General features: G+C 35.2%; 4 protein-coding genes and 1 long non-coding RNA gene across 10 annotated transcripts; 4 read left to right on the top strand and 1 right to left on the bottom strand.

Annotated features, from left to right (window-relative positions):
• Window positions 1–1,107: 1,107 nt before the first annotated feature.
• Window positions 1,108–1,722, top strand: LOC132608138 (secreted RxLR effector protein 161-like). Its single transcript, XM_060322217.1, has one exon. The coding sequence runs from the start codon at window positions 1,108–1,110 to the stop codon at window positions 1,720–1,722; it is 615 nt and encodes a 204-aa protein (XP_060178200.1).
• Window positions 1,723–3,159: 1,437 nt separating this feature from the next.
• On the top strand, window positions 3,160–4,684 carry LOC132605290 (peroxidase 22.3-like). The gene is made up of 3 exons (XM_060318488.1): window positions 3,160–3,372; window positions 3,526–3,720; window positions 3,969–4,684. The coding sequence occupies exons 1-3, from the start codon at window positions 3,160–3,162 to the stop codon at window positions 4,515–4,517; spliced, it is 957 nt and encodes a 318-aa protein (XP_060174471.1). The 3' UTR covers window positions 4,518–4,684.
• A 4,525-nt stretch (window positions 4,685–9,209) lies between these two features.
• Window positions 9,210–10,908, top strand: LOC132605288 (peroxidase RIP1-like). Its single transcript, XM_060318487.1, has 3 exons — window positions 9,210–9,467; window positions 9,665–9,859; window positions 10,205–10,908. Exons 1-3 carry the CDS (start codon window positions 9,258–9,260, stop codon window positions 10,751–10,753), a joined length of 954 nt encoding a protein of 317 aa, XP_060174470.1. The 5' UTR covers window positions 9,210–9,257; the 3' UTR covers window positions 10,754–10,908.
• A 4,814-nt stretch (window positions 10,909–15,722) lies between these two features.
• Window positions 15,723–18,551, bottom strand: LOC132606755 (uncharacterized). 6 transcript variants are annotated; one of them, XR_009570058.1, is made up of 5 exons: window positions 18,330–18,549; window positions 16,679–16,808; window positions 16,455–16,536; window positions 16,098–16,210; window positions 15,723–16,002 (listed from the first exon to the last, which is right to left on the bottom strand). It is a non-coding gene; the product is annotated as an uncharacterized LOC132606755 (long non-coding RNA). The 6 variants fall into 6 exon arrangements; XR_009570059.1 differs by having other exon boundaries at window positions 16,455–16,509; XR_009570060.1 differs by having other exon boundaries at window positions 16,400–16,808; window positions 18,330–18,551.
• Window positions 18,552–22,107: 3,556 nt separating this feature from the next.
• LOC132606754 (peroxidase 2-like) lies at window positions 22,108–24,734 on the top strand. Its single transcript, XM_060320379.1, has 3 exons — window positions 22,108–22,652; window positions 22,803–22,997; window positions 24,185–24,734. The coding sequence occupies exons 1-3, from the start codon at window positions 22,443–22,445 to the stop codon at window positions 24,731–24,733; spliced, it is 954 nt and encodes a 317-aa protein (XP_060176362.1). The 5' UTR covers window positions 22,108–22,442; the 3' UTR covers window position 24,734.
• Window positions 24,735–25,348: the final 614 nt, after the last annotated feature.

The following is a 25,348-nucleotide window of genomic DNA, read 5'->3' as shown; positions in this document are numbered from 1 at the left end:
CTCTACAATCCCAAACACACAGCCACTGTTTTCTACACCATCCACCAATTCCCTATCTGAGCAATCACCTATTCCTTCCTCTATTCCTACACAAACAGAGGCTGTCCCAGGCATTCCTCCAACACAAGCAACATTTCATATTCCTGCCCCAACCACACACAACACAGAATCTTCTTCCTCTTCTCCTATTCAATCAAATGAGCCTGAAATTCTTGTCATTCCAGAGTCTACTAGACAATCTACTAGGGAAAGGAAAACATCTTCATACCTGAATGATTACTACTGTAATCTTGTTCACCTCACTGATGTTTCCACACCATGTTTTGACACTCCTCTTTTACCTAATGTGTTTTCATTTTCTGCCCTATCCTTTCCAAACCAGAAATTATTGAATTCTATTCATCAAATAAGTGAACCCTCTAGTTATACTCAGGCTGCATTACATCCTGGTTGGCAATCTGCCATGGATCAAGAATACAGGGCACTGATTCAAAATAGAACTTGGGATGTTGTTGATCTTCCTAATGGACACAAAGTTTTGCCTTGTAAATGGGTCTACAAAGTCAAACACCACTCTGATGGTTCGATTGAGAGACTAAAGGCAAGGTTGGTTGTGCAAGGTGACATTCAAGTTGAGGGTGTGGATTTCATAGAGACATATTCCCCAGTGATTAAAATGACAACCATTCGATGTTTATTAGCAATGGCAGTAAAGAAAAATGGGATTTGTTTCAATTAGACGTGAATAACGCTTTCTTACATGGTGATTTGGACGAGGAAGTATATATGAAGTTTCCCCCTGGGTTTTCTCCCTCTAATTCCACTAAGGTTTGCAAGCTTCAAAAATCCCTGTATGGCCTACGTCAAGCATCTCGACAGTGGTACGCGAAATTGACTGCAGCTCTCACTTTTAAGGGATACTCACACAGCTCTAATGATTATTTATTATTTCTTAAGAAATCTGGGGATTCAGTGACTATTCTAGTTGTATATGTCGACGACATTGTCTTAACAGGGAACAATCTAACATAAATTCAAGAACTCAAACATTTTTTACACTAGGAATTTCGGATAAAGGATTTGGGGAACTTACATTACTTTCTAGGTATGGAAGTCCTCAGGGAAAATGATGGTCTGATTCTGTGCCAACGAAAATTCACCATCGAACTTCTTCAAGAATTCAACTCTGTTCATCTTCGTCCAGTTAATTCAGCTCTGGAGAATGCTGAAAAACTTCATCTTGACCATGGCCCCGCCATCTCTGACCCTACTTTTTATCGGAGACTCGTTGGAAAACTCAATTATCTCACCCACACTCGACCAGATCTAGCATACACGGTACAACATCTTAGCCAATTCATGCCCAATCCTCGCCAACCCCACTTAAATGCTGCTTTGAGGGTACTTCGTTATCTCCTCAAGGACCCAAATTTGGGGCTTTTCATGTCTTCTTCTCCTTCCTACGAAATACTTGCTTTCTGTGATTCTGATTGGGGTAAATGTCCTGATATGAGGCGATCTGTTTCTGGGTTTTACATCTCCCTTGGAACTTCACCCATTTCTTGGAAGTCCAAGAAACAAGCTTCCATTTCTTTAAGCTCCGCTGAGGCAGAATATAGCTCCATGAGGCGTGTAGTCACAGAAATTACATGGCTCGTTCGTCTTCTTGAAGATCTCACTGTGCCTTTGAAATTACCTGTTCCTTTACACTCTGACAGCTAAGCTTCCATACACATCGCAAAAAATCTTGTTTTTCATGAACGAACGAAACACGTCGATATCGACTGCCATTTTGTTCGTCAACAATTCCTTGTTGGCCTCATTTCACTCTCATTCGTCCCATCCTCTTCCCAATTAGCAGATGTTTTTACCAAATCATTGACTGGCCCTCTTCATCTTCAATCTCTCAGAAAGTTGGGTATACTTTCAGCCCCCTCCAACTTGAGGGGGGGGGGGGGTGTTGACAATGGTGTTAGTCACATTATCGACGATGATGAAGGTATAAGAGAAAATAATGATCTAGTGGATTTGTCGGTAGAAACAAAGAAGGCTTCAGACAATATTATTTCTTGGGCCAGCTCAGTTAGAAGTCTTGGGCCTCATCAGTAGACTTGGGCATGGCCCAAGTCCAAAGTACACAACAAGATCCAGATTGCCATCAACCCATAATTGATATCTAGAATACATACGTGTACAGATAGAATAAAAATATCTAGGTTAGGAATATTCTTTACAAAGTTTGTTACAAGTCATCAAATAAAGAGATGACAAGTGTCAAATAACTATTAGCTAGAATATGCAGGTCGTTTTCCTATATATTTGGATGTACAGTGTAATGGTTTCATCATCAGGAAATGGAAAATTTATCCCAATATTGTTCTCTTCTCACATACATATTCTTTTATTATTTTTAAAAAGGAAAAATTCATGAATTTTATTATATTCATATAAGTGGGAAGATACCGATTACTCTTACGATGTGAGTTATAAATTTATAATTATTAAATATATATTTTGTATAAAACATGAATTTAAGTACGTAGTAATGTATAAATTTTGATCTTATATGCACATATATTTGTCACACATTAAAGTTTATTTACTTATCCATCTAAAAGTAATTTATTTAATTTTTATTACTAACTTTATTTAAAAATAAATAAAAAATCTAACTATATAGACTCTAGTAACACCTGCACAACCAAACATGACAAATCAAATACTAACATTTAGTTATGTTATGACAAACAAATAAGGCTATGTAATTTTTTTGGTATCAATATATTTTATTTATCAACGTAAAATATATTACAAAGTTACTACAAAAAAAAGCCTATGTAATTAATACCAAATTCATTTAGAAGGTGTCGATCTAAACAGGCTCTAAAAGTTTGCAATATTTTGTGAGCTATAAGTCTTAAAATATCGGGCAGGCGGATTGATTCTTTCCAGTGTATTACTAAAAAACCAGTGTCTTGTTAGAGATTGTCAATGTCTTGCTTATTCTTTGAGAGTTGCTAAACCTAGAAATATTGTCGTGTTGCCGTAGTCAACATTTCTCCTACCTATAAATACAGCCACATTTTACACTCTTCGTCACACAAAAGCATAAGCAGCACACGTAAAAGTGTAGTAACTTCATAAAATATTGCAATAGAAATGGCTTCGAATAGCTTCTTTTTTCTTCATGTTTTAGTTATGTTTTCTCTAGCAAGCATGGCACTTTCGAATTCTCTTTCACCTTATTTCTACAATCATGTTTGTCCTGAAGCTTTGCCGACCATAAAACGAATCGTTGAGGATGCAGTGAAGAAAGAGAGGCGAATGGGCGCCTCTTTGCTACGATTACATTTTCATGATTGTTTCGTCAATGTGAGATTCTTTTCCTTATTTCGTACTTAACATTTTTCAATTCATGCAATTACTCCTACATCAAAAAAGGCTCTAAATTAGACTAGTACTATGTACGTGATTATGTTCTATTTATTTCTTGAGATGTTATACTAATGTATTTCTTGTAAACAGGGTTGCGACGCTTCAATTCTTCTAGACAAAACCGCGACTATTGACAGCGAAAAGACTGCTGTACCTAATAACAATTCTATTAGAGGATTTGACGTGATTGACAAAATCAAGTCGGAGGTTGATAAATGTTGTGGACGTCCAATTGTGTCTTGTGCAGACATTGTGGCAGTTGCAGCTCGTGACTCTGTAGTTGCGGTGCGTAATTTATCAACTCTAAGTTCATTTTATTATTGTCAATTGTTTTTCTTTACTGGTATATGACATTTTCCACGGCTAAAATTTAGAGTAATTTAAATACTATACCAATTCAAAATTATAATAATTGTGAACAAGCATAATTATGCTAGAAAAATGCTTGTATGCTAGCTGCAATAGCTACTATAACGAACCCTTAAAAATTAAACTAGTAACAGAGTAGTCGATTAATGGTTTTTCATGAACAGTTAGGTGGACCAACATGGGAAGTGCCACTGGGAAGAAGGGACTCCACTACAGCAAGTAGAACCACAGCCAACAATGATATTCCAACTCCATTCATGGACTTACCTGCACTTATTAACAACTTTAAAAAGCAAGGCTTGGATGAGAAAGATCTCGTCGCGCTCTCTGGGGGCCACACCCTAGGGTTTGCTCAGTGTTTCACCTTCAGGAATCGCATCTACAACGAGACTAACATTGACTCCACCTTTTCAAGACAACGCCAAGCTAATTGTCCACGTAGTGGAGGTAATTCCAACCTTGCTCCACTTGATCCAACTCCAGCTCTTTTCGACTTGAAATATTTTAGTAACTTGGTGTCAAAGAAAGGACTTCTGCACTCTGATCAAGCACTATTTAATGGTGGTAAGACTGATAATCTTGTTAAGACATATAGCTCCAACCTCGGGACTTTCTCTAAAGATTTTGCTCAGTCTATGATTAAGATGGGAACTATCAAGCCATTGACAGGGAATCAAGGTCAAATTCGCATAAACTGCAGGAAGTTGAACTAAGAGGGAACTAGGAGGTGGTAATTAATGATGTTGATGAATAAAGTGTTTCAAGAATTTGATTATTTTTTAGTGTAATTGTGATCTTTTACTCATTTGAAGAGTCTCTCTTCCATAAAATAAGTTAATTGTGAACGGAGAGACTTGGTAGAGTTGTGTGGTAATTTGTTAATTAGCGAGAGATTTGATCTTGTTGTTTTAATTGCTGAGTTAATCCAAAATGCTTTTCAGTGAACGAGTTCCTTTTCCCTTGATGTACTATTAATTTTATCTTTAAAGATGCCTTGCTGATTTATTTAGTTTTAATTGCATTATATAAGTTTTCCCAAGCTAACTGTCAGGACTCAAAACTGGTGGACCATGACCGACACTTAACAAGCAATTATTCACCAAGTGAATAATCTAATCACGGAACAAATTAGGCGCTTCATGCAATAAATATAAAGTAAATACCATAAGGAGTATCAACAGGGCAGAAATATATAATTAAAGTCAATTGGAAATCCCATACCTATAGCAATTTCTATGAGGCAAAAACTTCACTAGCTTAAAGAAAGGAAATGTAGAAGAAGATTGATATATGCTCAACAAAATGAAACATGGTAGCTTGAGAAAGACCTAAAGTGCAGATAGTGGTTGGAGTCAAACTGGTAAATTCAAGACGAAAGTTAATCGTGATGGTTCAATATGCAAGATAAGGCAATGCTTGTTGCAAAGGAGTATGCACAAACTTAATCCGGATGGCTCAATATGTAATATGCAAGATAAGGCAAAGAGCTTGTAGTGAAGGACTATGTGAAATAGCAAGGAACCGATTACTAGTTTGGATGGTAGCCCTGGTGCAGAAAATTGTAAAGTGGTTGCGTATGTTTCTGGACAGTTGAATAACTGACTCACACATGATTAGAACTGGAAATAGTTAAAGTTGCACTTAAGATATGACGTCATTTGTTGAATAGCCAGGCATGTGAGACAAACAGAAAACAAAAGAGTATACAAAATATTTTTAAACAAAAGGACTTGAATGAAAGATAGAGACAATGGCTTGAGTTGCTAAAAATTATGTATCACTATCATGTGTCACCCGAGAGAGGCCAATGTTATGGCAAACGTCTTGAGCTGAAGATTATGTGTAGCTTGGCTCGCGTTTTGTTGAAGAATGAAAAAGTCCCAGATCGGTATTTAATGAGATGTGTGGTCTCCTTATACGGACTTGGGAAATCTTCCCCTCATGAGCTAGCTTTTAGGGTTGAGTTAGGCCTAAAAATCTATTTCTTTACATGGTATCAGAGTGGGTCCCATTGCACCAGATGTTGGGCTCCCAAATTGAATTGCCAAGCTCCAAATGTCCAGCCCTGGCGTGAGGTGGGATGTTGAAGCATGAAAAAGTCTCACATCGGTGGTTAATGAGATGAGTGGTCTCCTTAAATGGGCTTGGACAAATCCTCCCCTAATGACCTAGCTTTTGAGGTTGAGTTACGTCCAAAATTTATTTTTTTACACGTTTAGGAGGTTCAAACTTTGACTAATTGGTGAGTTAGCTAGACTTGGTGTCACTGGGCTTGGTAGGAGGCTCGCTTGTGTTATTGCATCATTTTTTTCAGTTGAGCAGATTAAGTCAAGACAATATGATGATCCCTTGTTGCTCACGCTTAGTGAGCTGTTCCAGAGAGGAGAAAAGTCTGAGTTAGTGATTGGCAATGATGGTGTATATATTACGACCAATGATGGTGTATAGATGACTTGAGGAGATTGGTATTACAAATGTCACTCCCCAAATCTTAGTGAGATGGACTGTGCCTTTAGCTGTCATGACCGAGCGAATCGACGTTACAATGACTTATGAATATGATTTATGCATGAGCGAAAACAATCCTGTTATAAACCTCTTTTTACTTTTCATTTTGGGAAAGGAAGAGCACTAAGTAACCAAAAGAGTACAAGATAAAGGATTCTATCCTAAACAGAAGTCTTCCAAAAAGGTTAATCAATCTAAAATTAATTAAACCAAAAAAAAGAACAGAAGAGCTTTGTGTTTGCATTTGAGAGAGATATATAGGTCTAGCTAATGAGAGACAATATGATAGATATAAATTTTTGACGACCATAAATTTGTCTTGAAAATAGTTAGTTTTCTGCTTCTGCTTTTACTTCTTTAAAGAAATAAAATTTCTAGCTTCTCGCCAACAGCAGTACGAGAACGACTTCTACTGAAAAACATTTTTTGTTTTTGACCAAACACATCAAATCTAAATAGAAGTTGTTTGAGCTTCCGAGAAGTTTTGGCCAAACATATTAGTAGTATTTTTTTATTTTAATTTTAAATTTAAACTTTTGAGGTGGCGTGAACCTTTCATTTCTTTAGAATAGAATGTACAGAGGGTAATAATAGCCTCTGGAGCAGAGCATTTATAAGATCCATATGCTTGCTTGTGGTACTCTACAGTGAGAAATGATCTCTCTAAGCAAAGATTAGGTTCCCAAAAATTTACAATTGTACAAAGATGTTCTTCCTTTGTTTATGTCTAATTGATGCCATGTTTGCCTTGTCAAGAACATACTAGTAGTATTTAGTTACATACTAATGAATTGTTCATTTTAGTACAGTTTTTCGTCAATCTCATTTTCCAATTAGTATATGTCCATTCATGCAGAAATATGATAATACTAAACCGTACTTAATATCCTGACAAAAGATACCCAAAACGTATTATTCAAACGTAGTTGTTGATCTACTGATTGCGTATTTCTTCTGCATAATAATTTATTTAAAAGATTTTCAATGAGTGCGGTATGCCAAGGGGCCATATGATTAGTTAATACTCCCTCCGTCCAAAAAAAATTTGACACTTTTCGCTTTTTGAGAGTCAAACGAGTTGTTCTTTGACCGTAATTTTTTCATATGTTTTTTAAATATTTTAAATTATTAATTTTGATTACTTGTAGTACTTTTTACATGGTTTCTAAATATGTAAATTTTATTTTGAAAGATTAAAGATTTTATGTTCAAACACACGGTCAAAATTAAGAAATTTAACTCTCGCAAAAAGTGCCAATTATTTTTTAGACAAACGTACCTTATAAGTAATTAATGATTGAGTCAATAGAACAGAACACTGACACACTATATTCTTTAAATTAAGACCTTTAGCATCAATATATGTTAACCAATAGCTACTGCGCATTACAAAATTTATTTGCATGTTGTTAACGTTGACATTTATGTTGCATGTTGTTAACGTTGACATTTATGTAGATACCGGCCGACGGGTGTTTTTCTGGATATAGTCAAACGTTGAGTTGTTCTTCTTAGTCCTATATTTTTCTTGCTTGTTGAGACACGTTGACCTTTTCTTTTTCAAACTTGGAGTTAATTGTTAGTTACTTATACTATTATATAAATGTTCAAGAGTCCTTAATTACTTTTACGAGTGATCATCTAATCTAAAAATTTAAATTATTAGAAAAGTATGCATTTATTTAATTAGTTATGTCATCACACCATCAGAGGCGGACCCAACGTGTTGGGTGGGGGGGACACGTGCCCCCCCCCCCCCGCCCAACTTCGGGAAAAACCCTCTCTATATATATTTATATACCTTGAAAAACTATGATATATTTTAAAAGGACCCCCCAAACATAATTGCAAAAGTAGTTCAGTTGGTAGGAGTGCCCCTGAGTGCACACTGATCACCACCAGAGATCAAATCTCGGCTCCAACACAATTTTTTTCGGCCTATATACTTGTATTTTCGCCACTGTTACGCTATTAGTGACCGATCCAAAATGGTATTATCCCTCAGTCGTCATTAAAATTTTTGTTGCTGTGTATGTTAAGATAATGGTGCCCCCGCCGTCTTAAAATCCTGGGTCCGCCTCTGCACACCATCCCTCGTATTTGGCCCTAATTCCTTTTTTCATGGGGTGGTGGTGAGACTGGAACTCAAAAACTATGCTTGCTCCGATATATACCATGCATGGTGAAAGTACATGACCATCTCATTTAATAGTTAGATAGGGTACACTTAAAAAAATTATTTCATCATGGCATAACTTCCTCATCTAATACCAGCCTAAATAACGATTCTGGCAAATATTTTGGCAATATCCTCGTTGAAAATGGTTCTTATTCTTCAATTTCTCATTATCTTAGTCACTAGCTCTCTTTAATTCATTTTTCCGATAACGTACAATATCAACAAGAGATAAGACATGTTTAGTTCGATCTTTAGAATTTGAGAACTTCTTAATAGGAAGCGAATTTAGATAGTTAGAGCAAATAAGTTATACCAACTCATAAAGCAGAAAAAGTTAAAAAGCACATAAAAGTCAGATGTCAAGAGGGAATATAGGATACGTGTTTTTTTTTTCCTTCAAAATAATTGAGAATATATTTTTCTGGAGACGTTTCCTAAGTAGTAGGTTTGATTTTAATTTATCATAAAACTAGAGACTCAGCCCATTCAAATTTGCATTAATAATAATTGAAAAATTACCAAGTCTGAACATTTCGTGCATGAATTGGTACCATGGACCAAAAATTTTAAAAAATGGTCCTCTTAGAAATTGTCAAAGTGTGGCTCATTCTTGTGAGAGTTGCTAAACCTAGAACCATTGTCGTGTTACTGCAGTCAACATTTTTCTTACCTATAAATATAGCCTCATTTTACTCTTATCATCACAAAATCAGAAACATAGAAAAGCAGTGTATAACTTCATAGATTCTAGTAATTGTTTAAAAATATGGCTTCTCGTAGCTTCCACTTTCTTCAAGTGTTAGTCATGCTTTCTCTAGCAGGCATAGCATTTTCGGACTTGTCAGATGATTTTTATGATGATATTTGTCCCAAAGCTTTACCAACCATTAAACGGGTTGTTGAGGATGCAGTACGAAAAGAGAGGCGAATGGGTGGTTCTTTGCTACGTCTGCATTTTCATGATTGTTTCGTTAATGTGAGATTATTTTTCTCGTACTTAATGTTTTTCATTGCATCCTAATTTCTATTTGTGAAAGCATTTGAGTATTTAACCTAGAAACTTTGATGTCAGGAATGAAATAACATTACAACCTTTATAGGTTTAATAGAAAGTGGAGTAATTGCCAGTAGTTGCTTGAGATGCCATTACTAATATATTTCTTGTAAATGCAGGGTTGTGATGCTTCGATTCTCCTTGATCAAACGCCTACTATTGATAGTGAAAAGACTTCTCGTGCTAATAACAATTCTGCTAGAGGATTTGAAGTGATTGATAAAATCAAGTCGGAGGTTGATAAAGTTTGTGGACGTCCAGTTGTATCTTGTGCAGATATCTTGGCAGTTGCAGCACGTGACTCCGTAGTTGTCGTACGTATTACTCCTTCTGTCTTAACATAAGCTAAATCTTTACTTTTATCTTGTCAATCTTTTCCTACCATATTTGATGTCTAATTTAGGGTCCATCGCTGTCCAAATTAATCAATAAAATTCATCAACTACATATTATTTAAAATTGATCAAGCTACAAGAAGAAAATTAAACTAGAATTCCCAAATTCAGATGGAAAAAAATTAGATATTTTAAGTTCAACACGAAATAAAGAATTAGTATCAACATAAAGTTTGTTGATTTCGTCCACCTATTATATATGTTTTTGCTGCTAATGTTAGGAAACTTAAGTATAATCAAACTGAAACGTTTTTATATGAACAGTTACATGGACCAAGCTGGGAAGTGAAACTAGGAAGAAGAGACTCCACTACAGCAAGTAGAACCGCGGCCAACAATAATATTCCAACTCCAGTGATGGACTTACCTGCACTTATCAACAACTTCAAGAAGCAAGGTTTAGATGAGGAAGACCTCGTAGCTCTCTCTGGTGGCCACACACTAGGGTTTGCTCAGTGTTTCACCTTCAGGAATCGCATCTACAACGAGACTAACATTGACTCCACCTTTGCAAGACAACGACAGGCTAATTGTCCACGTAGTGGAGGTAATTCCAACCTTGCTCCACTTGATCCAACTGCAGCTCTTTTCGACTCGAAATATTTTAGTAACTTAGTATCCAAGAAAGGGCTTCTACATTCTGATCAAGCACTGTTTAGTGGAGGAAAGACCGATGATCTCGTTAAGACCTACAGTAAAAACTTGAGGAATTTCTCGAAAGATTTTGCTGAGTCTATGATTAAGATGGGTAATATCAAGCCATTAACTGGGAAGCGAGGCCAGATTCGTGTCAACTGCAGGAAGGTGAACTAAGCAGTGCTGGTGATGCTGATGAAATCAAGTGTTTCAAGAGTGCTTATTTTCAATTGTAATTGTGATGTTTACTCATTTGTATTCCTATAATACGTCAATTTTTATTGGCGATCCTTGAAAGTTGTGTGGTAATTTCAAATTTGTTTTTCCAAGAATTTGAATCTTGTTGTTTCATTTGAGGACTTTTTTTAAAAAAAAATTCCGGTGTATGGTGGTGTTACCTTTGCATATCGCCAAAAGTTATAGTTAGAGGGGGATTAGATGTCCTTAGCTCAATTACAACATATAGAGGGATTATAATCCCAGATAAGAATGACTATACAACTTAACTATACAAATGTATATAAAACAAGGTGAAAGGATCCAGTGACATTAAGACCAAAAAATCTTCTTCAGCACCCAAATCGGAACTTTATCTTCTAATGCAAAAGTACTATTCTTCCTCTATTTATATATGCATGACTTAAAGGGACCGTTTGACTCTGGTCCAAACGATAAGGTTTAGCAGTTGTAGAGGGTAAATAAGAAATTCAGAGGATCATCATTCGCCATTGGTAATACCTCATTTAGTGAGTGCATTCGCGCCTTGATAAGCTACGCGATAGCAATATTGTTAAACTCACAATGAATGTTCCTGGCCATATCTTGAATCAGATTTATAAGATCTTTCATCTGTAAAGGAATGTTGAAATTACCTTTGATTATTTCCACCACAACCTGGGAGTCACATTCTAGGATAATGTTGTTATATCTAGGCATTCTGATTAGCCCAGTCCATCCCATATATGCTACTTTTGCTTCAGCCATATTACTAGAATTTAGCCCAAAAGAAGCAGCAATCATTTTGCCCTTGTGGTCTCTGCAAATACATCTAATTACAGTTTCATGGAAGAATTTCATTTGGGGATTACTATCTTCAGGGCTGTTTGACAAATACTCCACCCATTTCATTTTACTTGACCTCTATACTAACATATATATATATATATATATATATATATATATATACGTTTTAATTGTCCATTTTAGCAAATCAAGAGAGTTTTATTGCTTTTTTCTCATACTACTCTTAGTATTAACTAACCGCATAAAGTTCTAGTTGTCAAATTTAGAGGTCCAAAGCATTATTTATAAGGTTAGTTTAGTAAATACACTCCGAATAAAAGCTTTCTTAAGGAGTGTGCCAAATCAACATGGATCAAGTAAAATGAAATGGAGAAATTAGATTATAAAGCAAACTAATTGCGCCGCGCACATGTCAGTTGTTCCAATGGGACCATGCTGTGCTCAACAACTTCATGGTAACAAGCACTAAATTTTGGGTTGTAATTACTATACTCGTCCTGAACAAGCTAATGCGAGCAGCAATGCCAACAACGTTAATTGTAATGATGCATAATATATAAATAAATAAATAAATTCAGTGTTTAACCGACAAAAAAAAGTAGTACGTAAATTGCTATTGAATGTAGATAGGTTTATCTTACGTACTTAATCCAATTGTAAAAAAAAAATACTTAATCCAATTGTATTTGTTATTTTAGAGTTCACCTAATACATAAGAGGGGATGAATTGTGTATTCCCTATTTCCTACTTATTGAAGAACCTGGTTCTTCAACTTCAGAATTAAGTGACATACAATTACACAATATAATGTAAAATAAAGCACGCACATTCGATTTTAGATGAAAAATCTCCTTACTCAAGAGAGTAAAATCACGACCTACGACCTGTAAAGCTTCAATTCATTAAGCAATAAAAGACAGTTTTAGGTTACAACTCAATAACTAGAGGGACTAAATTGCGAATGCATTGGCTAAATGGAATATTAATGGACATGAAGAAATATTTTATGATCTCAAGGACCTTCCTAAAAATGCAGTAGAGGCATACATTTTGGATAACGATAACATGGTATCCATCAGACACAAACCAAGGAAGAACATATATGCATAAATGTTTCTAAGTTTTAGGGAGCTTAACCTTTTTGCATTTGAGAGTTTTCCTCGCTGTACTTGATTTTTTTTTTTTTTTTTTTTTTAATTAAGCCACCTCAGTGGTGGGGGGTTAGGCAGACCCCTACCAGTTCATTTCATCTGCAATAAGAGTACAAGAGGGGGAAGATAGTCCTTTCCTCTGTGAGGGATAATGAGAATAAATAATTCATCCTTGAACAAAATGTGCCCTATGCTATTGTTACAACTTTTTGGACTGCCTATATAAAAGTATATATCATAAGCTAAGTGCCTAGCATGTACCCATAAGGTAAGGAAGTAGAAATAAACCCAGCTACTCATGTCAAGAAATTGAAGTGCCCTTTTTTTATTCTGATCCTGAAATTAGGGATGCCTTCTCTGTCATTCCTCAAAGCAGCTTTCACTTGTCTAGGCAAAGAAAAAGTCTCTGTGAAGAAGGTTTCATGTTTCTCCATAACTCCAATGTTTGCTATTAAGTCAGCAACTTCATTTGCTTCTCTGAAGCAGTGTTGGATCTGAAAATTGCCATTCTCCATGATTTTTCTAATCTGCATAACAATGTCATGAACTTGCCACATGGTATTGTTTTTCCCATTTATCATGTTCACCATCATCAGAGAGTCCGATTCTATGATAACCACATGATAGTTATTACTAACACACCACTGAAGCCCATTAAGAATAGCCCGACCCTCTGCCATGTTATTGCTACACTTGCCATAGTAAGAGTAGAAGGCCATTTTCATATTACCTTGATGATCTCTAAGAATTCCTCCTCCTGCTGCCTCTCCTGGATTCCCTTTTGAGCATCCATCAGTATTCAACTTATGAGTGTTATCAGGTGGTTTTTGCCATTTGATGATCTTGGTAGTTATCATAGGCTTAGCTCTATCAATCTTGCTACATAGATCTTGCCAGCTACCTCTGAAATTGAGGCTAGGGAATTGCTTGTTGAGGATGAGGATCATCAGTCTGATCACTTGGTCTGCAATTCTGTGTTTAGTAGCCTTAATCCCTTCAAATCTTGCGGTGCATCTGCTCTTCCATATCTCCCAACACATGATAATTGGTAAGCATTGATACATGGTTTGTTGAATTTTGTTCTTTGTCTTAGCCAGCCACCATTGTACTGCAATAGTTCTGATGGATCCATTGTGGAGTTTGATTCCACAAGAGTCACCGAATTTCTTCCATAGATGAGCAATTTCTCCTTCCACAAACAGATGTTGGATATTCTCCTCCTTTTTAGACTTGCAACAATTACACATCGAAGGGCCATGCACCTTAAATTTCCTCACTTTTTCATCTGTAGGGATCCTTCCCTTTAGTAGCTTCATCATAAAAAAGGCTACTTTAAAAGGAATCTTTGGATGCCAGATTTTTTGAGCCGTCATGGTGGTATTTCTAGCATTTCTCAATACTTTGCCAGCAGACTTGCAAACTTGCCATTAGGTTCAGCAGTCCAATTGATCATGTCTACTTGCCCATTATGAATTTTAATTTTCATGATTTCATCAACAATGTTAACCGGAAGCTCAGATCTAAGCTTGCTCATGTACCATTCTCCTTCAATCATGAAGTCCATAACTCTGGTTTTCTTGGATTTAGTAGGAAGATGAAGATATTTGGCCAAGGAACCTTTCCCTGTCCAGTTATCCCACCAAAAGGATAGATTTCCTTCACCTATACTCCAAATCATATGAGGTTCACATCTATCTTTAATATTCATGAGCCTTCTCCAAGTTTGAGACTGGTCAGGCTTGCTTTTCCTGGCAACCGGATGCATCCTTTTGCAATATTTAGCTTCCAGGAATTGTTTGAGAAGAGAATTCCCCGTTCTGAAGTTCCACCAATTCTTGGCAGAAAAGGCATCGCAAAAACTTTGAATGCTTTTAAATCCTGCTCCACCCTCCAAAGTAGGATAGCATAGTTCATTCCATTTGATCCAATGGTGCTTGTGTTTACCATTAGTATCTCCCCAGAAGAAATTTGCCATCACCATCTCTATTTGTTTAATAGTAGTCTTAGGAGGTTGCATGACTGAAAGGATGTGAAGAGGCAAGGATGATAGAACAAATTTGATCATCACTGCTTTGCCTCCGATGCTGAGGGCCTCGCTGTACTTGATAGCTCGTAATAATTAGACTATTGTAAATGCTCACTAAAGTTTAGTTTTACTTGAACCTCGCGTCTATATACCTTTCTTTGTTAATGAAATAAAAGGTCCGCACCTTTGACGTTAACTACATACTTTTTAGACTATAAACTCTAGCGTAGAAAACAAAACAACTTCCCAGAATTGTTTACCTACACAAGTGATACTCAATAGCAAATAGGTTATGACTTTACAACAATGAATAACACTACTAAAAAAACAGGGATTTTCGACCAAAAATTTCGACCACACGAGGTCGAAAAAACCTTTATTTCGACCAATTTTTTGACCACACGCGTAGGTCGATAACAGCTTGGTCGAAATCACATTCTACCGAAATTAAGGGAAAAATTGTTTTCGACCACATGTGGTCGAAAAAATTATTTTTATATTAAATTATATTTAACTTTTTCGACTATGTGTGTTCGAAAACATTATTTATATTTAAATATAAAAAGAAAATAAAAAATCAATTTCGACCACATGTGGTCAAAATTGTAAAATGGGCCCAGAATTTCGACCACATGTGGTCGAAATCTGGCAATAATCTTGCTAAATTTCGACCACATGTGGTCGAAATTGAATTTTTATTTTCTGTTTTTCGACCTCATGTGGTCGAAATTGTGAAATATCTGGGCTGATTTCGACCACATGTGGTCGAAAATCTGGAATATTTTTTCCAGCATTTGCCTGCTTTTGGCAGCCCACCTGCCAATTTCCAAATAGTCAAATTCATCAACCAAAACAGTCATCCAAATTCATCAACAATGCAACACAACAACCATAAACAATGTTCAAACACTTGAACACTTAAACGTTGTCCATTCAACCTCAAAGTACTTAAAATTAAAACTACATTCAAACACTTAAACATCATAAACTACATTCAAACACTTAAACATCATAAACATCATTCAAACACTTAAACATTATAAACTTAAAAGTACTTCTAATTCGAACTAAAACTACATTCAAACCCTTAAAGATAATATACATATCCATTTAAACATATCCATCATAAACTATTAATTTGGGCTTGCATACCCAACATCCTAGCCTCCGAGGAATTAAGTGTTCTTGTTAGCTGAGCAACTTGATGCTTCATAGCTTCATACTCCTTAGAATCAAGAAAAAAGAAAAATCTCATCAGACAACAACATCCTATGTCTAATATATTAATGTTCACCACACATCAATATCAAAACATGATACCTTAGATACGAAAGAGTCATTATCTTTAATAATGAAGGATTTCGGCCCACAAAATTGTGCCATTCAGATTTGTCAATCTTTCCGTCCTGATTTGAGTCTGCTTCCAAAAATGTCTGCACGTTGAAATACATTTACTAGTTACTAAAATTGGAATGGTAATGATCAGTAAATGCTTTTGTAAATGGCCATCTCCCATACACTATTCATGGGCAACAAACCAACCACATATTACAGTGATAGTAAATGCAAACAAAAATTATTGGTTCCCTTAACATCTTATCAAACAGGAAGGGGGGAGGTACCAATTTTAAGTACTGGGATGATGGAAACTTAAATTGGTCGTCATCAGTAAATTACCTTATCAAGTATTATCTCAACAGTCTCATCGGCCAACTTCATCTCAGGTGCCAACCTCCAAAGAGAATCATCTAATCAAGAACTAGAAAAATGTAGTGCACATTTCTCAAATTAAAAGAAATGGCTGGTACTTTGAGATTCACATGCATAAATAGTGAGATGGAAGTCTATGGACTAATATTGTGCCATTACAGGTATTCAGAAATATTTGGAAGCTTACTGACCTGAGGTTTCAGCCTTAATTTTCAATGCTATCTTCATAGCAGCATCAAAATTTAAAATTATTCACTCATTTGATGATATAAAAGGGTTACTTCCATGAAACATGTTAGCACAAGATCAAAGCATCAATAACTGAAAAAGCAAAAGATCATTAATATTTTCTGCCTGAATATGCCAATATATCTATACTAGTGAAGGAAAAAGGATTAAGAGAAAATCTGACATAAGAGAATATGGAATCAAACTTCAGTTTCAAAGGGAATCACAATTAATCCATAAGACACGTGTGAGAATTAGTGGACTCTATTCAGCGCCTTTATTTTTCAAATCAAAATTAATTATTTATCCAAAAGCCTCATTAAACGAAGAACATATAAGCATCAATGGATGCAACACATGAATCTGACCAGATATTTATAGAAAAGGCACAAAATTCTATGGACTACCGTTGTATTTTATTAGCGAAGTGAGACCACTTGAGAATAAGGTGTTATAGACAGGATGGAATACTCTAGCAATATTGGACTTCTAGGCTTGAGTGCTTACGTATCAAACACATGAATTTCGTTACATAGATTCTCCTAATCTCCGTATGAGATTAAGAGTAGAGCTGAAACATGGAAATTTTATAGGTATACATTAAGAAGGTCAGATGGGTGATTTAGGGGTCTCACCAAAGTTGAAATGAAAGGAAATCTGAGAGGAACTTTCAAGTAATTAAGAAATTGTAGCTCTGAAACTATGATGAAGTTTATCAAACGCAACATGAAGTGGTCAGTTCAGTCAAAGAAAATTGCTCAATATGTGTAATTCAGTCTCGTCAAGCTCTACAAATCGCGCACTCCCTACAACAGACAACATAAGAGCTGTTGGATATACAGAATGAGGTGCGCGCTAAATGGTGAGCTCGTGCCAAATCAGCGGTAGCCAATTATTTTTAGGTTTCCGTTTTGTTGAAAAGTGAAGTATGTATTATTCTATACATTCTACTCAGTGGTGTTCCACCATTTTATGGGGGTAACTTCATTTGCTACCTCTCGAATTTTACCATCGTATTTTCCTAAAGCTTCCTCATCATTATTGATTTCCCTTTTCATTTCAGCACATATAGAACTATAGTTGATTCTTTCATGTACCATATAACATCTTCTTTTTGTTGCCCTTGCACTCAAATATGAGGAAAAAATTGAAGAAGCATGGCCATTTAGGAATTGTAGCATTAACATTATACGATTATATAGTCATTAACATTATTACCATTATATAGTCATTAACATTATCTCTTTTGTGACATTTTATCAAACACCAAATAGGCTTGTTAATTTTTCCTCTTGAGGAAACACCACAACTACTAATATAGTATAAACAAATGAATATGAATCATACCAAATCACAAGCAATAGAGAGAAAATTAAACCCAGTCTCCTATGGTTACAAAATGAGCACAGAGAAATTCCGATCTAAAAGATCAAACTAACATATAGCACAGTAAAATTGAAGAAGAAAGAAACCAGAGAGCTTATTTACTCCAATCAACAACAAGAAGCATGAAAAAATCAGATACTCATAAAGAGGAAAAAAATGCAAATGAGAGACATAAGCTGATCTTGTACAAAGAATTTCCCCTTAAATTGAGGTTCAGTTAGCCGTTACCTTTTTGACCGGAGTAAATCTAACACCATGATCTTCAAAATATGGAACGATGGTCGGAAACAGCGGCGGCGTCTAGTGGCGACGCTTGCTGGTCCGAAACGGCAGTGGCTGCGGCGTTGACCGTCTAAGGAGGGGGTGGGGCAGTCGGGTGGTGGGATGGTAGAGAGAGGAGAGGGAGAGTGAAGAGAGTGAAAGAGAAGGGGGGAAAATGAAAAGAAAATTAAAGACACTTAACATCTGGTCTAAATCTTTTGAAATTTTCGACCACATGTGGTCGAAAATAATTAAGTCAGATTTGACCGACTTTAACTTAATTATTTCGATCACATGTAGTAGAAATTAGATTTTTATTTTTATTTTTTAATTAATTGTTTTATATATATATAATTTAATTATGTATGAAATGTTTTTTTTCCATTTATTATTTGTATAAAAATTAATTTCGACCACACGTGGTCGAAATGCATTTTTCCTATTAAAAAATCGACTCGATGTGGTCGAAATTCTATAAAAAATTAAATAAAAATTAAATTCTTCAAATTTCGACCGCCCGTGGTCGATTTTTCTTCGACCAAAAGTGTGGTCGAAATTTTTAGGTCGAAAATGCCCATTTTTTTTGTAGTGTAAAAGATTCAACATCTAAAGAACTAGACAGGATCCTCTTGCAACCAGGTTCTTTAGTTCAGCAGCTTGATTCCTCCAAAAGCATATTCTTTGCACTTTTGGCTATATATTGCTAAGAGTAAATCACAATAATTGCTTACAATAGCCTGAGTCTGAAAGTCGGCAATAATATGCTTTATATTAAACTCATGGAAGGTCTAAGTAGCACAGATAAAGAATAAAAATGAGAAAATTAAAGTTGCGTGAGCACTGGTCCATAGTTGCGAAACTATGGTAATTGAAGATATATTAAAAGGGAGTTAACTAAGTAGACCTAAAATCACCTAAACAAGCTAAGTTATCTCGAAAGACTTACAATCTCTTAGAATAAATGCATACTTAGCATAAATATTAGGATACATTAAAAGAAAAAGATTTAGATATATAATACCAATTAACCGTGATTGAGGTTTGGTTTACTTAGCTAGAAGTCTTGTTAGATCAGTTTTGCATGATATATAATAGGAATGAAGAGAGCTTTTAGTGTTAGCTAGAGAACCTAATAAATCTTCAACTAACTGGATTATGACCAGCCTAAATGGAACGACATGGTTAGTTTTGATTCATATTGCTGACTTTTTCTAGATGAGGATTGAGGCATAATTGTTATAGTTCAATTTAAGTTGTTGTAGAAGAGTAATTGCCTTATTCTCTAATGTACTATAATTTCACTTAATGGGATTAGCTATCCTCAACTATTCTCGGAGTGACATAATAGTGTAATGGATTTATACAATCAATATCTATTCTATATACCCTTGATGTACGACCAGGTTAATATATTTACTTGCATACTTCAACTTTGACAACTTAACATTTGGAGAATCGACACCTTTGCCACATAAACTTTTCTTCCTTTTCATTATTTTATTCTCATCAGCACCACGCAAATTGATAATATTATAGGCGTCCTGGAGTATATCCTAGTATTTTTTTCTCTCTTATATTTTGGACTTTGACCTTAAGGTTCAATATCATAGAAGTAGCACCTGAACCATATCCCAAGACCAACTCCAAGGAAGCTAGATTGTATTCTCCTAAATTTCGATAACAACTACTACTAATGAAACTATATGTAATTTTGCCTAAAGATCGATAACAACTACTACTAATAAAACTATATGTAATTTTGCCTAATTAATAGAGACATAAAACGTAATTCAAACGGAGTTGTTGATCTACTGATCACACATCTTCTCTTCATCAATATTGTTTAATGGATTTTTCGGTGAGACGCGTTATGGCCATGGGCCATTAATTGATTAATAATATTGAATTAACATATCTTATAAGTAATGAATGGGCCAATAAAATAGAAGAGTGGTAAGTATCCACTCTATTCTTGAATGAACTAATAATAAAGACCTTTAGCACCAATGGTTACCCTCATTATAGCTAATTTATTTGCATGTTGTTAACATTGACATTTAATAGATACTCGAAGACAGTTTTTGTAGATATAGTCCACGTTGAATTGTTATTCGTCTTTCTATATTTCGTTTTTGCTAATTATTTTTTCTTGTGTTAGATAACTCGACTTTTTCTCCAAATTTGGAGTTGGTAGTTGCTTAATGTTATTGATGTGCAAACCTCCTTAATAACCCCCTCTGTCTCAGTGCCGGCTCAATGCCCAAGTCAGTGAAGCAATGGCTTTAGGCCCCCAAAATTTGGGGCCCCATTTTTGCTAATTAATAGTAATAGGTTAGTTTAATGGTATAAAATTTTCCTTAAAAACTATTGAGGATTCATGGTAAATAAGTACTCTCTCTGATTTTTTTTTATTTTTATTACATGGGGGTAGGGGAAGGGGAAATGGGGAGGGGATTACAATGTGAGGATTCGAACCCTTCCAACAAGATGAAAGTTCAGGTAGCCAATAAACTGAGCTATTAGATCCTTACAGTACTCCCTCTGATCTATTTTACTTGTCATGTTTATATTTGCATATCCTTTAACAAAATAGTAACTAAAAGGGTAATTTGACTAAATTATCCGTATTTACTCTTTGTTCTAAATTAAATACTACTTTATTTGTTACCATATTAGTCCCTATCCACATTTATTTTAGATAATGAAAGCATTCCATTACTACCAACCCAAAGAGAACGAGGGACCGTCGTCAATTAGATTTTCATATATAAACTCGTTGATGATATTAAGTGGAGGCCCCATATCCTTAATGACGAAGGTATAAATATAAGGGACTTAGATAACACACTGGGTTTACAGAAGAAAAAGTTCATGTAGAGAAAAGAGATTAGACTAGTCATTGCACTAGTACCGTCTACGAGTCTCCCGCTTCGGCACCATTTCCTTTTTTACCAACCGAGCTGCCCATTGAGTAAGAATAAAGATGAAAATAAATAATTAACCATATCTATATTTTCTCAAATGACGATTATTTTTTGACCAACAATTTTCAATAAGCACGACAATTAAAATGGACGGAAGGGAGTATATGATCTTTATAAATAAAAAGAAAGAAATTACTTAGAAAATGTTACTTAAAGCATGAATAAGGTTACTTAATGAGATTTTTTTTTTTTTTTTGTAAAAAAAAGAAAAAAAAGTTTGAGGTCTTTTAATAAAGTTTTGCTTTAGGCCTCCAATGTCCTTGAACCGACTCTGCCCCCTCTTAATATCAGCCTACATAATGTCACAAACCATTCTTGTGAAGTAAAGTTTTGGCCATATCCTCATGGAAAATGGTTCTTATTCTTTAAATTTTATGTCTGTTGCCAGCTCTATATTTCGTTCATTTTTTTTATCACTTAGAGGTCATCCAATGCATGCGTGGATAAAATTATGTTGAGATTATAATGTAAGGACTGTACGATACAAAAATTAATAATCAGTGACAAATGTCTGGTTCATGCATTAAAAATGGGATATGCATCATTTAATACAAAAGAAATACAATTTTATCTTGTTCTAAAATAAATAACATTAAAAATATGCTATCGAGGTTATTTTGGTTTTAAGGTGATTTATCTGCATAAATCTATCGCATAAAAACTACTCATGTTGGATCTAGTATAAGATAATACCGGTGTAAGATAATACCAATATATATGTCAGTATTGTTTATACTAGAAAACGAAATGGCGACAAAACACATTATTAAATAATATCAAATTTGATACCGATGTATATTTAATTACCTAGGAAAATTACTTCGTACGGTTTATTTGCCAAGTCAAAACTGATAGTCCTTTATTAAAAGAACGACGACCCACTCAAATTTGCAATAATTGATGATGAATTACTAAGTCTGAACATTTCATGCGTATTGATACAACGGATCAATATTGGACCAGAAAATTAAAAATTATCCTGGTGTGCCTCATTCTTGTCGTGTTACTATAGTCAATTATACCTATAAATACGGCCTCATTTTACTCTGATCATCACATAGAAGTGTAGAACTTCATAGACTATAGTTATCAAAAAATGGCTTCAAGCAGCTTCCTCTTTCTTCATGTGTTAGTCATGCTTTCTCTAGCAGGTATGGCATTTTCGGACTTGTCAGATGATTTCTACGATGATATTTGTCCCCATGCTTTACCAACCATTAGATGGGTTGTTGAGGATGCAGTCTGGCAAGAGAGGCGAATGGGCGCATCTTTGCTACGTTTACATTTTCATGATTGTTTCGTTAACGTGAGATTCTTTTTCTCCCATACTTAATGTTTATCATTTCATCCTAATTTATATTTGTGAGAACGCTAGAGGATTATATTTAGCTTAAGATATGTTGAGGTTCGGAATGGATTTAGCTTTCACTGTTTAACATGTCTCTTGTAAATGCAGGGTTGTGACGCTTCGATTCTTCTTGATCAAACGGATACTATTGATAGTGAAAAGACTGCTCGTGCTAATAACAATTCTATTAGGGGATTTGAAGTGATTGACCGAATTAAGACGGAGGTTGATAAAGTTTGCGGACGTCCAGTTGTATCTTGTGCAGATATATTGGCAGTTGCAGCTCGTGACTCCGTAGTTGCTGTGCGTATTACTCCCTTCTATTCGATATAAGCTCTAAGAGGTCGTTTGGTTCGTGCACTAAGTAATATATCCTGAGATTATAGTCTTGGGATTATAATTCTTGGACCAATTTATTCCATCTTCCAGGTGGGATAAGATAACACCAAGTTTGATGGGATAAGGTGGGATATCTCAGGATTAAGTTCGAGATTAAATTTATACTTTTTTGTCGAAGGTATAAACTTATCATGAGATTAGTTATACCTTCAACCTAACAGAATATAAATTTAATCTCAAACTTAATCTGAGAATATTCCACCTGATCCGATCAACCAAAACGACCCCAAAGTTTATGACCTTTTTTCTTGTCAATTTTTTCTTTGCTAGTATATATATTTTCCATACTTATTAATGTTCAATTTAAAGCTCACCATGGTCCAAATTTGTCTGGAAAAAAAAAAGAAGTAACAAATAAATTGCATGCGTTCTAAACAACTGATCAAGCTACCAACAAAAAAGGACCAAAGAAGAATACTCAAAAGATAGACGAATGAATTAGACATTTTAAGCTCAACATGAAATAAAGAACTAGTGTTTGTGAGTTTCTAGTCCATTGTATATGCTTTTGCAGCTTTAATTAGAAACAGATAACTTAGAAAACTTTTTTTTGTAAGTATATTTAAGGGATCTTGAATTTTGACAAACTCCAGTAGCAGCACGGGTAACACTCCTTCCGTCCTAATTTTTTTGATGCAGAATATACTCCTTCCGTCCTAATTTTTTTAACCAAGAAAACAAAATAGAGAAATACTTTCAAATTTGTGGTCTAAAAAAAGACATCGATAGTTGTGTGGCTATAAATCATCTCATTAAGGGTAAAATGAGAAGTTTAAAGTAAAAGTGTTACTAAATATAGAATGATGTCATTCTTTTTTATACTGATTAAAAATAAAAGAGCGTCAAATACATTGGAACGACGGAAGTATATATATTGGATTTCAACCAATACGATTAAAAAGTATTGCGAGTCCATTAGAAATCTAAAGATTCTCCAACTATTTATGTTAGCAAGCATGTCAAAAGTCAAATGTGCATACATGAACAAACTAAATAGATGCGATACAGTAATAGTATATTTATTTGCTACAAATGTTATGAACCTTTCCTTGCAGAAAACTGATTTTTTTTTTTTTTTTAAATATGACCAGCTACATGGACCAACTTGGGAAGTGCAACTAGGAAGAAGGGACTCAACCACAGCAAGTAGAACCACAGCTAACAATGACATTCCATCTCCGTTAATGGACTTACCTGCACTTATCGACAACTTCAAGAAGCAAGGTTTGGATGAGGAAGACCTTGTTGCTCTCACCGGTGGTCACACGCTAGGGTTTGCTCAGTGTTTCACCTTCAGGAATCGCATCTACAATGAGACTAATATTGACTCCACCTTTGCGAGCCAACGTCAAGAGAATTGTCCACGTAGTGGAGGTGATTCCAACCTTGCTTCCCTTGATCCTACGCCGGCCCTTTTCGACTCGAAATATTTCAGTAATTTGGTGTCCAAGAAAGGGCTTTTGCATTCTGATCAAGCATTATTTAGTGGTGGGGAAACTGATGATCTTGTTAAAACCTATAGCATGAACCTAAGGAGTTTCTCCAAAGATTTTGCTGAATCTATGATTAAGATGGGTAATATCAAGCCATTGACTGGGGATCAAGGTCAGATTCGTGTCAACTGCAGGAAGGTGAACTAAGCAGTGCTGATTAATGTTACTAATAAAATAGAGTGTTTCAATAATTTGGCTATTGTCAATTGTTTGTGATTTTTGTTCTTTTGTAACTTTGTTGTTATTACCTAAAATAAGTTAATTTTGAGCAGAGAGTTGTGTGGTAATTTGTTTTTCGAAGAAATTGGATCATGTTGTTTTCAACTAGCGAGTACATCCCGGTCAAGGTGGTTGTCGATTGAATGAGCAACCTTTTTGCTTTTGAGTAAATTGATCTTCCTCAAAGTTGTTCGACTAATAAATTATGAAATTAATTGCATAAGTCGTCCCTAGCTAACGTACACACCAGAAAACAACTTTAACATTAGTGTTTAATTTTTTAAACTTCCCTTAGCTTGTATATTCGAACTAGGGGCGACAAATGTGCAGTTTGGGTTGAATTTGAGCGGGTTAAAATGAGCTGAATCAATAAATGACCCGCCCAAAGTTTTTCCCGGCTAAGTGATTTGGGTAAAGATGAGCTAAACAATGCGTCATAACATAACTCACCCTACGTGACACAACTTTTAATCTTACTTTGCGGAAACATCAATGGATATTCTTAATCAAACTTATTAATTAAATCGATAACTCGAATCTAAT

Source organism: Lycium barbarum, chromosome 8 (assembly GCF_019175385.1).
Source record: "Lycium barbarum isolate Lr01 chromosome 8, ASM1917538v2, whole genome shotgun sequence".
Lineage (NCBI taxonomy): Eukaryota > Viridiplantae > Streptophyta > Magnoliopsida > Solanales > Solanaceae > Lycium > Lycium barbarum.
This window is presented reverse-complemented; position numbering and strand designations above follow the sequence as displayed.

What these genes read in the sequence shown, in the direction of transcription:
- LOC132605288 (XM_060318487.1), top strand. Translation starts at nt 9,258, where the DNA reads ATGGCTTCTCGTAGCTTCCACTTTCTTCAAGTGTTAGTCATGCTTTCT. An exon ending in TTCATGATTGTTTCGTTAAT is followed by an intron (nt 9,468 to 9,664) that starts GTGAGATTATTT and finishes TTGTAAATGCAG; the next exon opens with GGTTGTGATGCTTCGATTCT. An exon ending in CACGTGACTCCGTAGTTGTC is followed by an intron (nt 9,860 to 10,204) that starts GTACGTATTACT and finishes TTATATGAACAG; the next exon opens with TTACATGGACCAAGCTGGGA.
- LOC132605290 (XM_060318488.1), top strand. Translation starts at nt 3,160, where the DNA reads ATGGCTTCGAATAGCTTCTTTTTTCTTCATGTTTTAGTTATGTTTTCT. An exon ending in TTCATGATTGTTTCGTCAAT is followed by an intron (nt 3,373 to 3,525) that starts GTGAGATTCTTT and finishes TCTTGTAAACAG; the next exon opens with GGTTGCGACGCTTCAATTCT. An exon ending in CTCGTGACTCTGTAGTTGCG is followed by an intron (nt 3,721 to 3,968) that starts GTGCGTAATTTA and finishes TTTCATGAACAG; the next exon opens with TTAGGTGGACCAACATGGGA.
- LOC132608138 (XM_060322217.1), top strand. Translation starts at nt 1,108, where the DNA reads ATGGAAGTCCTCAGGGAAAATGATGGTCTGATTCTGTGCCAACGAAAA.
- LOC132606754 (XM_060320379.1), top strand. Translation starts at nt 22,443, where the DNA reads ATGGCTTCAAGCAGCTTCCTCTTTCTTCATGTGTTAGTCATGCTTTCT. An exon ending in TTCATGATTGTTTCGTTAAC is followed by an intron (nt 22,653 to 22,802) that starts GTGAGATTCTTT and finishes TTGTAAATGCAG; the next exon opens with GGTTGTGACGCTTCGATTCT. An exon ending in CTCGTGACTCCGTAGTTGCT is followed by an intron (nt 22,998 to 24,184) that starts GTGCGTATTACT and finishes AAATATGACCAG; the next exon opens with CTACATGGACCAACTTGGGA.